Source organism: Maniola hyperantus, chromosome 26 (assembly GCF_902806685.2).
Source record: "Maniola hyperantus chromosome 26, iAphHyp1.2, whole genome shotgun sequence".
Taxonomy (NCBI): domain Eukaryota; kingdom Metazoa; phylum Arthropoda; class Insecta; order Lepidoptera; family Nymphalidae; genus Maniola; species Maniola hyperantus.
Genome location: NC_048561.1, coordinates 774,095 through 789,375, shown reverse-complemented (window position 1 = coordinate 789,375; position 15,281 = coordinate 774,095). Strand labels below are relative to the sequence as shown.

The following is a 15,281-nucleotide window of genomic DNA, read 5'->3' as shown; positions in this document are numbered from 1 at the left end:
TGCCGGTAGCTTCTTCCGGTCAAAGAGAATAATCACTAGGCTTCCGGTACAGAGGCGCTCGGCTACTTGGATGTAAGTGGTTACGGCCGTTACGGCTCAGAACAACGCGGGTTGTACAACCTGACCGACCTGACCAAGACCCTGAGCAGACGATGTTGTCATGTTTGTCAAATTTTAGGTACGGTTTTTTGTTCAAGCCATCAAGCAAATCGCAGCAAATAGTTACAAACCCATTACAAACCACTTAACTACACACATATACTCTGTGGCCAATGGTTTTTTATTTCTTGTCAGTGTCTGTGATATCTGTGGTATCTGTGGTTATTACAAAAAAAATGTATTTGGATTTCGATGGGATTTCGTGATTTAAAAAAATTGAATTCACAGACCAATAACATAGGTATAGGATATTGAATTTTCAACCACAGAGTACTTTGTAATATATGAAATTCTCAACCCTATATGTTATTGGTCTGTGTTCTCAACGCTGTTTTAGACAACAACACAACAATAACTCATGCATAAATAAAAAGTAGCTTTTAGTTAAATAAAACAAATTGTGTTAGTGAAAATATCTAAATTATTAATGTTAAGAGAAACACTTGCTATTTGTATTTTGTAGAAACTAACACGATTCCATAGTCTCACACGCCTACAGAAGATACGTAATCGAAGCAGAAATAAGTCTTGAAAATGCCAAAGAGAATATAATCACTACGTTTGAAAATGCGGTGTTGTGTGCCTTCCTGTAACAACACTTCAGACAATGTGTCCACATCACACAGGGAGGGGAAGGCGATTAGTTTTCATGGGTGAGTAGTGAGTAGGTACCTACAATGATTGAGTTGACTTGCAATGCAAGTCGTAGTCAAGTTTTCACTTGTCAAACTTTAGCAAGTTAGAGTTTATTGTGTTTGTCAGCTTAACCTCTGTGCTGACTGTTGGTTTGAGCAGTAATTAGTTAGTCACCCTGGTGGTCATAGAAGCATTGCTCTGCAATCCACTTGCAGGAAAGCAAGAGCGGGTTGGGTATAGTCATCCGGTACCTGCGCACGGGGGGGGTGGGAGAGTGGGGGGAGGGGGAGGGCAAGGACAACGCTGCACAAATGCGCTATCTATATATATCTATAACATAAATGGTAATATCCAGATTCCCTAGTGAGGTGCATCTCCGTGCTGCTTGGCTCGGAGCCCTCGGCAAGCAAGACGGTCACCTACCAGACTCTGCTGTGGTCTGCTCGCAGCATTTTCTAGACGATGATATTTATGAAACAGAAAGTGGTATAAGGCAAATTAGTACTGGTGCTATTCCTTCAACAGTGCAGGTAACTCAAAATGTCATGTGTTGTATAGTTAGTAAAACGAAAAGTAACTAAATATCAAGTAAATAGTAGGTTTTAACCATGCATACAATATACAGTATGCAGCGGAAAGTAATGTACATCAACCTTTAGAAGGAGATAGTAGATTTTTAGAGAGCTGTGCCTGACGGTGAGACCGACAAAACGTCATATATAGACATCGTAGAACGTCATATATAGAGCGTTGCCTCTACAAATACAGACAGACAACGCTCTACAAATCCGAAATGTCATTCTAAAGGCCAATGTACATTACATTCGGCCGCGTATTGTACATATAATGTGTTTATAAACACTCTTGTGAAATAAAAGAACTTGCGTTGCTCTGTAGGGATTTCTCTTGATGTACTTCAAAATAAAACCAAGCTCACAGAGTGTGTACTTATTAAATACAAAGGTACACAAATATTTACTACTTAATATAAAGTATTTTAAATTAAAACTAATATACATTTAAAATTTAAAAAAAAGATTCCGACGAATTGAGAACCTCCTCCTTTTTTTGAAGTCTGTTAAAAATAAGTAATGAATTGTACTTAATTATAAATTTTACTATTACTGCTAGGTTTATAAATTATTATAATTAGTCTAAAAAAAATTTTGTCGACGGTATATTTTTATTTCGGCTGACTTCACGCTGATGTTAATGAGACATGGTTCCAGCGCAATAGCAATTTCCGGTACTTATACATAATTCATGGAAGATCGAGAGTTCGACCTTTGAAGATAGTGAAGCTTTTACTGAATAATAGTTAACTATACGTTACTCCTTTTTTTATTTTTTGTTTTAGTGTTTATGTTTATTGAAGTCAGTTTTTAATTATGAGGTATTGTTTTGAATTTTCTTTTATGCAACATTGTATGGAAACAGTAATGTAGAAATAACTGGTAGTATATTTCCAGGTTTGCATGATATGCCTAGACACTGACAGTAAGCTATTGCTAATGAGTGAACACAAATTGGAAGCAGCATATGAAACGTTAACCGGACAGCCTGTAAGTTGTTAATTTATGATTTATTGTATGTAGTCTATACAAGGGACAGACAAGGATTATTTAAGGAGTGTTTAAATATTTTTCTTCCACTTGTTCGGAATTTGCTACTTTACTAAAGAAAGTCACTACAGAGGACTGTAATCGGGTCTTTAGTGGCCGCACGCCAGCAATTTCCAAGAGGACTACCTAGGTAAGAGGAGTACCTAATGGAAATTGCTGGACAGTTTCGTACTGATGACGAGGTTCTTTATGGTGTAGACAAATAAATTGAGTTTTTTTTAGGTACACAATTTAATTAATTAATAGTTTTTATTTTTTCTAAATTATTTAATTAGGTATTATCTTTTTTTTAAGTTATTTTTATCATTATTGTTTCTTTTTAATCTTTCTAATACATATTTTTTTGTCATTTTTTTTTCAATGATTCTTCTTTTCTTTATTTCTTATTAAATTTTTCTAATGGTTCTTTCTTTTTTCGATTTTTTTAATTTTTTGTTTTAATTTAAAAAACATTTTTTTTTCTTAAATTTTAGGTTTTTTTAATTTGTTTGATTTTTTTGTCATTTTTTAATGTTTTTTTTTGTTTTATTGTTTATTTTTACTGGTACATGATATAATATACCTATTATATTATGTACCAGTAAAAATTAAAAAAACAAAATACTATACATTTATATACACATATGAATTAAAACTTTGTTTCTTCTATTAATTTTTTAAAGATTCCTCGCAATTGGAAGAAAAGTACTATACGATTCTCGGCCGAAATTAGCGATTACCAACCTCGTTAGGTTTAAAAGGACTCTGCTTGAGCCTTGTCCTTTCAATAATACTCGGCCAGTAGTCGCTATATTTCAGGCCTGGAATGTAATGTACTATTAATAACATGTTGTTTCAGTTGTGTGATCTAGGAAACCTAAACCAAACAGTTTGCATACAATGTGCTCAGAGATTGATTAACTTTAGTAGATTCAGAGACAAGAGCTTGAGAGCGCGTGCACTGATGATGGAGCTAGTTGGAAAACATGAATTAGTGAGTACTTATAAGTACATACATAATCTTGAATCTTTTTATACTCGTACATTTTGTACACATTGAATACTTAACTTGTCTCTCAACAGATAACAAGACAGTATATAAAGACGATAAATCGCACAAAACACCAACTAGAGAGTAATATGGTGTTGACAACACTAGGACCCGACCACTGTGACTTACACATACCAGAACACCCCTCGGAAGACAAACAGACAGAATTAGAAGAAACCATTATCGTGAAAATTGAAGGAAATGATGAGTCTATGTCAGTTGATGATGACATGGAAGTGAAGACTGAAGATGACGATAATATCTATGATTTTGTTAAGGATCCGTTGAAGTATGAAAGTGTTTCCTTCCAATGTACACTATGTTCTGAGGAGTTTGTCCATGAACTTGCGTACATGCAACACATGAGCATGCATCTCCAGGTGAGATAGTTTTCCACTATTACACACTTTCCTCTACTTGTTACATTTATATAGTACCTTGTTTAGTTGTGGAGGGGCTCTCTCGAACCCTGAAAGGACAGAAAGGTTATGAATTTCTTTTGTATTTGGCAGGATGGTGATGGTGAATGTGACACGCCACAAGTATGCAAGCCTCACACAGCTGTGAGCTGCAGCTCCTCACACTCTTCACTTATCACTGAGAACAGGTCAGTATACCTGCCAGTACCTTGCCTCCTCTCTAAGCTGCTATATGCAGTACAGCTACATACTGGCTAGGGGCTCCCCGGTACACTCTACATACATTCTGAATTCTGATATACTTCACAGGCCGGCAGACCCCAGCCCTTTCGCACACGCCGCCATGACTTTAGGTAAGATACTGCGTTATTTATCATACAAACATTACCACAGAAGTATAAGGAATTAGTAACAATGTTTCATTTCAGCCGTTCCTCTGCCTCACAGAAGTATAAAGTAATAGTAAAAGTAATACTAGTAATAGTTTAATTGAATAAAAAAATTTTTTTTAACAATGTTTCATTTCCATTTCCTTTTAGTATATGTCCATAAAAACATAAACAAAAAAAAGTTACTGTTATAATATAAATACGGGAAATAAAAATAGACTTGTAATGTCCGCTGCTAGGCTAAGTAAACTCAGTAATTCATTTATTGGAAACTGTATACGTTTTCGTAATAAGCTTCCAGAAGACATATTGGAGATGTCTCTCAACAAGTTCAAAGTTTTCATAAAACGTAAACTTATTGAAAAATCCTATTACAATGTTAAGGATTATTTAAATGATAAGAAAGCTTGGGAAAGAGTTGAGGGAATGATTCAAGTTTAAAAGATTTTGTGAAGTTCTGATAATAAAAAGAATACCCGGCTGAGTTTGTTGTGGGCTCTTCTCAAACCTAGACGCGTTTGGAAGCCTCGCAGCTTTACTTTTAAGTTTACGTAATTAAAATTATCGCCACTATCATCTTTCACCAGACTCTCAAAAAGATTACCTACAATGTACCTACTTTAAGTAAATAATTTGAATTTTGATTCCAGCCGTTCCTCTGCCCGCGAGTCTTGCGACAAATAACGAGATAAAAGAGCCATCAACTGAAGAAGCCGATGCAGACAATAGTTGGCGACACAAAAGACTAACGGATTGTTCTGTCCAACTATATGATATTTGCTCAAAGAAAGTTGTCCCAAGACGAGTCAGGTCACTGACGAAAACACATAAAGCTGTTAGATCTCGTGTGAGTCAGAACATTGCCTACAAAGATATCAGTTATCAGGCGACAAGGCAGAGTGGAGTCCTTGCAACAGAATACATTGAACCAGTCGCTAAGAGTCATCATCAGAGTCATGCGTTACTAAATAGATTTAATTGCAAGATTTGTCCGTACCAAACTAAAATTAAATATGATTTAGTGAAGCACATAAGAACACACACTGGTGAAAAGCCATTTTGTTGTAATATTTGCCAGTATAAATGTTCACGAAGAAGTAATTTAGTGGTGCACATGAGAACCCACACTGGTGAAAAACCATACTGTTGTAAATTATGCCAGTATAAATGTTGCAAAAGTAGTGATTTAGTTAAGCACATGAGAACTCACACTGGTGAAAAGCCATATTGTTGCAAGTTATGTGAGAGTAAGTTTGTGTCAAATAATGAATTAAGGAAGCACATGAGAACTCACACTGGTGAAAAGACATATTCTTGCAAGTTATGCAAGTACACATTTTCACGAAACAGTAGTTTAGTAGTGCACATGAGAACACACACTGGTGAAAAGCCATACTGTTGTAAATTATGCCAGTATAAATGTAACGTAAATAGTAGTTTAGTGGTGCATATGAGAACTCACACTGGTGAAAAACCGTACTGTTGTAAATTATGCCAGTATAAATGTTACAAAAGTAGTGATTTAGTGAGGCACATAAGAACTCACCGCTAAATCCCTTACGCTTACTGCGTAGGTCCGTGTATCTGTACACGCACGTCAAACTATACCACGCCCCGTTACTCGACTCGCTCGCGAGCACTCGCGTCACTGAGTGACATACTCCTTCACAGTATACGGGCTTCTTGTAAGACGTCACTATGGAGTACGATAGAGATGTTCATACTGTAAACGTACTGGACACTGGTGCAGTTTTTGGCGAGTTTTGCTATCTGTAGACGAGATATTTATAAAATTTGCATCGTTGTCCGTAAATATCCCCAATATTTAAAACTGAAGACAGATATAAAACCAACTAGTAGACAAATATAAAATTTGTTTACCATCTCAACAATTGTCTACATATAAGAATAATGTACGGCGATACGTATCCATAACCATCTACCGCCACACAGTTATGTAATGAGCCTTTCATCTTTTAGACGGTATTTATTTAATTTTATTATTAAATAAAAACTATTATAATGTTGATGACTTTTTAAATGACAAATTTTAAATAATGCATAGATATTTGAATAATTAATAACTTTTACATGACGACATAATAGTATTTTAAGAAGGTGAGATGAGATGCTGGGTTCAATTAATTTTGCACGCCATGCTCCATATTTGAGCAAAATAAATAAATGATTATGAAAATGTGTGTGTGTGTGAGGATTTTCATTTGATTTCCACCAATAGATAAACTCGTTTCAGAGGAAGGTTTGGATTTCGGACCTGTAATTTATTCTTATTATTATTTATTTATATATGATTATTGCGTGGCGGACGTATGCCCTACTTGTGACAACACAATATATGTATCAAGAGATTGTGATTTTTAAGCATCGTTGATCCAAGTCTGTGACTGGGTGGGTAACCGATTTTGGAGGTCCGAATTTGGATATTTTTTCAATACCTTTAATTAAATAACATGAGGGTAGATATTTCTTACACCGTATCTCATACCAAGAATGTCTATTTCTATTGCCGCCACAAATAATTAAATATTCAACATGGCCGCCATGAAAAAAAAAAAATCTTGATAACCCCTGACCCGCAAGTTAAGTTTGAGAGGACATCTCAATCATTCGTTTAAAAATTTCAATAATAACTGCTTCTCCGAGTGATGCTATACATGATAATAAAGAACACCCAGGGCTTACAGAGCTTCTGTAATCTGTAGCGACGAGCGAACGTGACGTGAGACAGACAGGCGCATTTATTATCTTTCTGTAAATACTTAATACCTTACGACCTTACTTGCTTTTAGGTACCTACATGTGGGAAGGTCGGTATATTTATTGCAGACTAGTTGATGCCCGCGACTTCGTCCGCGTGGAGTCAGGATTTTATAATCCCGTGGGAACATAATATACGTAGGTATGTCCTAAAAAACCACGCCGATTCGTTGCGGTATGATCACACAATTAAGCATATTTTGTAATATGAGTAGCATAAGATTCAGTTGTTTTCACAACTGACTGATTAATATGACCAATAAAAACAGTTTTCATGCTCGCTGAATCGGGCCACAGTTACTCGATGAAGTCGATAAACACTGTTCGTCAGGACCATAGATTATCTACTATATACTAGAAATAGATGTGCGACTCTAGATTTCTTTTTCAAAGTTACGCGTGTACTCACATCAAGAGGGCACTAAAAGCGCGCTAGGCGTGCGAGAGCGCGAAAATTTAAATGCTATTTAAATGTACTTTACTAGAATATTTTATATTTTTGGAACACGTTTTAAATAAACATTAATAATTCCATTAACGTTTGTTTAAAACATGTTTAAAAATATATATTACAAGACTATGACTCTTTGAGCTACTTAATTATAACTATATTATAGAAAGAAAAAGGTTTTAAGGTTTTGTAAATATTTATTATCATAAATTCGTAACTAGGTAGATACATAAAATACAATAGAATAGAAAACAATACGAAGTGTATGTAAACACTATAAAATACATACCCAAATTCAAGACCCGCAAGATTGTGAAATAATTACTATTCAAATTTAACATTTTCGGTTATTTACTTTTAATAATTTTCAAATTATTACCACAATTGGTGTATTTGTGTAGTCAGAAAACAATAAAATAATTGTTATATGAGCCAAAGATAATTAACATAAAGCTAGCTTTAAGTTTTATTGTAATATTAAAAATAAAAAAAATTAACATAAATTATATTAAATAAAATTCCCTGTAAATTAACTGTAAAATAATAAACATAAATTATACTAAATCAAGTAATCAATAAAACCAATCTACTAGATTGATTTTATTGATGGGAATTTATGTTTACTAGCTTATGCCCGCGATTTCGTTCGCGTGGACTACACAAATTTTGAACCCCTGTTTCACACACTTAGAGTTGATCTTTAACAATGAGATTTTAACATATGAGCTTAATAAAATATGTCATACTGCAAATTGCAAAAATATTAACTACAAAACTTTATAGACACTTCAAAACTGACAGAGTTTCATACAAACTTCAAACCCCTATTTTATCCCTTCAGGGGTTGAATTTTGAAAAATCCTTTCTTAGCGGACGCCTACGTTATAATAGCTATCTGCATGCCGAATTTCAGCGTGATCCGTCCAGTAGTTTGAGCTGTGCGTTGATAGATCAGTCAGTCAGTCAGTCAGTCAGTCACCTTTTCCTTTTATATATAGATTATATTATATTTGACTAGTGCCACAAAGGCAGTAATATTAAAAACATAATTACACAAATTAATCACACAGGATTGGCAAGAGTCTGTGATCAATCTACAATTAACAATTTAATCCCCCATATTTGTTAAAAGGAATACAAAACAATTTACTAAAGAAAACAATTTAGTAAAGACTGCCAAACGGATATAGCTTCTGTTAGATATTGATGCAGAAGATGACTTACGAATGTGCAATAGTTGACAGAAGCTTGAATGATTCCCCTTATCTAAATATATAAAAGGAAAGGGTGACTGACTGACTGACTGACCTATCAACGCACAGCTCAAATTACTGGACGGATCGGGCTGAAATTTGGCATGCAGATAGCTATTTTGAAGTAGGCATCCGCTAAGAAAGGGTTTTTGAAAATTCAACCCCTAAGGGGGTGAAATAGGGGGTTGAAACTTGTGAAGTCCACGCGGACAAAGTCGCGAGCATAAGCTAGTTTTATCAAACGAAGTCTGTAATTCAACTACTGATTTCATTAGATTGCATAAAATAGATTATTTACCTTTATGTGTTTGATAATATCTCAACGCCTGAATTTTTATGCTATCATTTTCAGTATCTGAATTTTTACCTTTTAAAATTTTATTTACATTATTGCACCAGCTGTGAATAATCAATTTGATCACAAAATTTATTATATAATTTTTCAAATTGACTTTGTGTGTATCACATGTTAAAAAATCAAAACTTGTACTCTGATCAACTAATAATTTTATCATTTGACTTTTGCCACTTTTCCCAGGATCATTTTTTAACATGCTTTTTACTATTTTTATTATATTTCTCACACAATTTGAAAAGTTACGCGAGGGTCGGTAAAGAGATCTCCTTGTGATATCGATAGAATGTATGTATTCATCTGCTTGAGGTGGGGTGGTGTCACACAATTCATTATTGCATTTTATACAAGATTTACACACATTCCTTTTTAGCTTTTTTATGACAAACCCTGTCACATACTTTTTAGTTTCAGAGATTATTAATTTGTCTCCAATTTCTGAACTACTATCTGCCAAATTTTCTATACTTAGATCTGTATCCATTGGCTCATTGCTCATCGGGGGCTCTTTGATGTCATTTTCTATCAAAAGACAATCTAAATTTTGTAACATTTTGTTAGGATCTTCCTCACAGTTAGCCCCTAATGAGTGACTTGAATTTAAATTATTTACAAGTAATGTTTTGTAAATACTTTCAAACTGCTGGCAGGTAGGGTTTGTGTTTCTAGCCCCGTGGCTCCTCACAGAGGAGAAAAAGTTTTCCACAGGATCTTGGTTAAAACAGCGCGTTAACAAACTAGTTACATTATGTTTTTCATTTAGATATAGCCACAATTCTTTCATAACTTTAATATTGTGGATCCAATTTTTAATTGATGGAACCTGTTCATAACGAATACTTACTGTTCCATCTTTTTTTTTTGTTTCCATCTTAAATCGCATTGATTTTAATATTGGCACACTTTCATCCCATAATTTAAAATGGTCAGAGTTCATTTTCAAACAATTTTTATATATTTTATGGGTCTTTTTATAAGACCCTCCATTAAAGGAGTCAAAAAGACGATCAAATAATAGCAGCAAGTCGGCTGTGTCAGCACACTCTTGTGGTAGTAAATTATTTTCTGAAAAAGAAAAAAGATTAAAAATTAAATACTTAAATAAATACTTAAATATATTTTTTTATACATAAATGTCAGGCCACATTTACATGGATTTGTAGCTGATGCTCGCGACTTCACCCGCGTGGATTTAGGTTTCTTAAAATCTATGAACTCTATGATTTTCAGAGAAAAAAGTAGTGTCCTTCCCTAAGAAGTTATTTGTATACCAAACGTCAAAATTGGGTGGGCTGTGGGTCGATTTCATAAAACCGGCATCAATCATTATTACAATCTCAGTTGTTGTGATTGGCTGAATTTGTGCGATTCTTGTTGCAACAATGCATTGTAGCCAATAGTGAGCTGGCGTCAACCATTTATAATATTAGTATGGAGTTGTGGATGTTTTAAAGTTGCACTATCATCACATTACAGATGTAAAATAGCGCCATATATGTTGCTAATAAATAATTATTGAGAATAAGATTAGTCCTTGCTAGTCAAGTAGTACCAAAGTCTGATGAATTAATTCTAAAGTGAAGAAGGTCTTCAAATATCAGGTCTTTAAAAGTTTCAGAACATTAACAGTACTTACTTGCACAAAATCGTAGCGCTCCTGATACACGCTGACTAAAAACTTGTGCAGCATGTTTTACTTTCATCTTCGGAATTTTCTCTATGAGTACATGAGCTTCTGTTAACTTGTTGCACATTCGTAAGTCATCTTCTCCTGCATCAATATCTAACAGAAGCTTTAAATGTATCCATTTAGCAGTCTTTACTTCGTCCTCCTGTGTGAATCTTAATTCTTTTGTCAGTAAATTGTTTCGTATTCCTTTTAACAAATGTGGGGGATCAAATAAGGGGAATATATTATTATTTTCTACAGCAAAACTACTATCCCTAGGCTCGTTGCCTAATCTAAGACAATCTACTTTAGTCTCTTTTATCAGCTCATTTATAACTTTGTTGTTAGTTGTAGATTGATCACAGACAGTTGAGACGACAGCCAATCCTGTTTGATTAATTTGTGTAATTATGTTTTTAATACACCTTTTTAATATTACTGCCTTTGTGGCACTTTTGCAAAACAAATAGCAAATTGGCTGTTTGAACTTAGCTTTTAGCCCCTTTATCATGAATACCAAAACATGGTCAGCAATATTCTCTGTAATTTCATTTCCCCCAAAATCTTCAAATCCGATTACTTGATCGAATGCTGTATTGAAATGTAGGGATGGAGACAAAGACATTTCATCAAAGATTAATACACATAATCGTTGCTCCATCCCCAATTTGTGTCGCATTTTTCAAAAGTTTAATTATCGCAGGGTTTAAGCCTGGTTTAATTGTTATTTGTTTAAGGACATCCAGTAATGTTCGTTTTGATGGCAAAGTTAACATTTTTCTCAAAAAGTTATAGCCTTTTGGACTTTTCTTATATATCGAGAGTGACATTAATTTTTCTGCATGATTAAATCTTCTTCCACGGCTTTTTTTGTTATGCTGTGTTAATTGCATTTTTACAAGTGTTTGAGCAGGCATAGGTAAGTATTTTAGAACCTTGTTAAATAATTTTGTTTTTGACATTTTTTTTGCTATCTTTACTTGGTTTCTTTGTTCGAATAATTTATTTTTCAAATTAACTATTTTCCTTAACAATTTCTGAACTTTGAGATTCACATGTCTTTGACCAGCTTTTCCTGAAAAAAAAAAGGTGTTTTTATTAAGTATACATTAACTATTAGACAATTTTCAATACTCTATTCTTGTTAAAATCTTGTTAAACAGTAAAGATTTTTTATCTCTTATTTAATTAAATTAAATTAAATTTATTGGATATTATTACATATTAAATTACATATAAGGAACACAAAAAATACTTATAATACAGATAAAAACAAGTAATAACAATTAAGTAGACCTAGGTCTAGTGGGGTGCCAGCCAGGTAACCTCCCAGTGTGTATGTGTGTATGTGTATTATTTGTTGTTTATGGCCACAACTTACTAGTAATTATTTTTTTCTGAATCTGAGTTTGAGAATATCCTGCTTGGATGTTGTGAACCACAGATGGGGTACTTTGAGCGACCGATTGATTATGTGTAGAACTTTCTGGTTGATTTATTGTATTAGCATCTAGACTTGAATCAATGGCACCTGAAATATGCAAAATAGAGTTTTAGAAGAAGTGTTTATGTTATAATTATTAGTTATACATAGTTAGTTTCTGTCTGCAACTTCATTAGGAGATTTCAGTTTTGAAGATTCCATAGAAACATTTGTACTTATTACATTTGATACCAAGTGGGGTATCCCGTAGCGCTGCCAAGTCGATTTTTTTGATATTAACAATAAACCTCTACAGTTTTGCGGCTTGTTAAGAAAAGTGATCTGTTTTACTCTTGTGTATTACAGAACCCTATGTGCTGTGTCCAACTCGCACTTGGCCAGTTATTTTCTACATAGCAGTTCTTGATTTATCGTGCAAAACGTCGAAAAATACGACTGAAGTATGGGACCCTCTGTGCACAAGTCTGACCCACACTTGGCCAGTGTTTTCAAGCTTCTACAATCTGTGCTTTGACCTATTATTGACATGTCAATCAATGTAATTTCTCAAAATCCTCTCTACTGTAATAACTAATAAATAAAACTCACCAAGGTTAAGAGAAGGAAATGCTGTCTTTGCTAGTCTTTTACTGTGATGGTATAAAAAACGATCTTCAAAGTGGTGATTGCAAATTCGATAATTCGTATATATTTCATCATCAGTCTTGCTTTCTAAATCTTGTCCTACTATCTCTTTCCATTGTTGAAATCGTTTCAAAGAGGAGTGGCCAGGTTTTGGAAAGTGATGCAAAACATCTGAAAAAGTAGTAACATAAAATATGCAATATATTATTGTATTATCTATACTTATTGTACTTATTTACTTAATCTCTATAATATATATATAAAAATGAATCACTGAATGTGTTGCTAAGCGCAAATTTCGAGAACAGCTGAACCGATTTCGCTAATTCTTTTTTTATAATATTCCTTGAAGTACGAGGATGGTTTTTATGGAATTGCCCGAAATCGACTAGGCGGTAAGACGTTCGCTGGGGCAGCTAGTAAAATATAAAAAAACCATAGTCATTAAAGTTCAAAATAATATCTAATGTTGTACCTACGTACCTACACTTAATTACAAAACAAAAAATGTACAGAATTAGTAGTCAATAATCCTTACCAATATTATAAATGCAAAAGTATGTCAGGCTGTCTGTCTGCTAGCTTTTCACAGTCAATTTGTGTAACCGTTTATGATAAAAGTTAGAAGGTACAGAGAAGCTTGCATCCAGGTAAGGACATAGGCTACTTTTGCCTCGGAAAATCAAACAGTTCCCATGGGATTCTTTAAAACGCTAAACCAACGTAGACAAAGTGGCGGGCATCATCTATTTGGTGAAGAGATAGCTTGCATCGGAGACGGTTGTAGGCTACTTTTATCACGGAAAATTGGACTTCTCACGGGATTTCTAAAATGGTTTTTTGGATGATATCCACGTGGACGAAATCGCAGGAATTATTTAGTATCATGATAAAATACCTAATGTACTAATGGAGCATAGAGTTTGACTCGTTTAAGAGATTTGTGTTAGATTACAAGTGAGCTGATTTTAAACTTACCGAATTGCTCACATCCGAACACACATCGAGATCTCCGTGGCATTTTCCCTGCACAAATCTATCGACAGAAAATCTTTTCACAAAGCAAAAACAAGTCCGTAATCCGTAGCCGTGGTCAATCGTTCAGGCATGAATCGAGTCCGTAAATCAATCCTTAGGTAGTTATCGAGGTGGTTAAAGGAAACACAGAGTCCAGTAAACAAAGCAGGGTCAGATAAATTTATCAGAAATAGAAATATTTAGAACCGCACAAACAACAATACACGAAAACATGAAAAGTTTTGAACTTCAACGGTGACCAGGGTTGCCAGATATTTACCAATTGAATTCGCCCGTTTTTTTTTTTTTTTTTAATAGATATAGCGAGCAAGCGAGCAGGCGGGTCACCTGATGTTAAGTGATTACCGCCGCCCATGAACATTTGCAGCACCAGAGGAGCCGCCGATGCGTTGCCGGCCTTTAGGAATTTGTTTTAGGATTTTGCCTGCTGAGTAGCCTAAAATCGCCCGTTTCTATCTTCCAGGGGCCCTACCGCGGTTGTTTGACAGCTACAATGTTACGATCACAATCATCTCTGATTGGTTAATGCTCGCTCACTATTGGCTACAATGCATTGTTGCAACAAGGATTGCACAAATTCAGCCAATCAGAACAATTGAGATTGTAATAATGATTGATACCGGTTTTAGACAATCGCCCTACTGGTAGCCTAAATGGTTACTGGTAGCCAATCGGGATTTTTGGGCGCCGATTGGCCCGCCGAGGTAGCCTAAATGGCGGTAATTCGCCTAATCTGGCACCACTGACGGTGACTGTGGCTGTCCAAATGTTTGTAATTTAAAATTACAACAATGTGCCCGCCATCTATTTACGTCTTTTATTAACTGTTATCTATTTGTTTAGCCGTACTCGCGCTTAGATGGCACCACAAGCGAATTTCAATTTGCGATTTTTTAATGTTCTGGAGTTGCACCCCTATGGTCAGGACCGATTCGAAATCAGCTGTTGATCGTGTATCGTGGTTGGAGGTCGACCAAGAAATTGGATGGTCTGTTAGCTCATAGCTGTCTAATAATCTTGATAATGCAGTCTGTGAACGTTGTCTATGGTTCCAGTGCACCATGAACATTGCATTGCAGTGCATTGTTTCGCGACTTCTCGTGTTATATATGTGCGCTGACTTCCTGAGTCTAATAGAATACGGCATTTTGTCTCCACGTGTCCTTCCTTTTCAGATTTCGCGTTCACAACTGCTGTTTGAAGTATAGTAGTACCTTTGGCGTTTAGCTGCATTAGAGTGTTAGTCGGTTCTATCTCCTTCGATAAAGTTCTAGGACAAAGTGCCCGATTATGTGATCCAATCTCGTTGCAGTGTGCGCATTTTGGTTTTCTCACACATGTCTTTACGGTGTGTCCTATGCGAAGACATGCGTAGCATCGGTTAATTAATTTATTTTTCCTTTCTCGTAACGTT

At 34.9% G+C, this 15,281-nt stretch overlaps 1 protein-coding gene and 2 long non-coding RNA genes across 3 annotated transcripts; 1 reads left to right on the top strand and 2 right to left on the bottom strand.

The window, feature by feature from the left end:
* The first annotated feature begins 724 nt into the window (after positions 1-724).
* On the top strand, positions 725-6,514 carry LOC117994051 (zinc finger protein 544-like). The gene is made up of 8 exons (XM_069507521.1): positions 725-812; positions 1,151-1,325; positions 2,265-2,357; positions 3,256-3,390; positions 3,480-3,827; positions 3,960-4,054; positions 4,176-4,219; positions 4,906-6,514. The coding sequence occupies exons 1-8, from the start codon at positions 727-729 to the stop codon at positions 5,805-5,807; spliced, it is 1,878 nt and encodes a 625-aa protein (XP_069363622.1). The 5' UTR covers positions 725-726; the 3' UTR covers positions 5,808-6,514.
* Positions 6,515-9,401: 2,887 nt separating this feature from the next.
* On the bottom strand, positions 9,402-11,426 carry LOC138404201 (uncharacterized). The gene is made up of 2 exons (XR_011238220.1): positions 10,729-11,426; positions 9,402-10,157 (listed from the first exon to the last, which is right to left on the bottom strand). It is a non-coding gene; the product is annotated as an uncharacterized lncRNA (long non-coding RNA).
* A 15-nt stretch (positions 11,427-11,441) lies between these two features.
* Positions 11,442-14,790, bottom strand: LOC138404199 (uncharacterized). The gene is made up of 4 exons (XR_011238218.1): positions 13,808-14,790; positions 12,794-13,000; positions 12,143-12,292; positions 11,442-11,836 (listed from the first exon to the last, which is right to left on the bottom strand). It is a non-coding gene; the product is annotated as an uncharacterized lncRNA (long non-coding RNA).
* Positions 14,791-15,281: the final 491 nt, after the last annotated feature.

What these genes read in the sequence shown, in the direction of transcription:
- LOC117994051 (XM_069507521.1), top strand. Translation starts at nt 727, where the DNA reads ATGCGGTGTTGTGTGCCTTCCTGTAACAACACTTCAGACAATGTGTCC. An exon ending in AAGGCGATTAGTTTTCATGG is followed by an intron (nt 813 to 1,150) that starts GTGAGTAGTGAG and finishes GGTAATATCCAG; the next exon opens with ATTCCCTAGTGAGGTGCATC. An exon ending in AAACGTTAACCGGACAGCCT is followed by an intron (nt 2,358 to 3,255) that starts GTAAGTTGTTAA and finishes ATGTTGTTTCAG; the next exon opens with TTGTGTGATCTAGGAAACCT.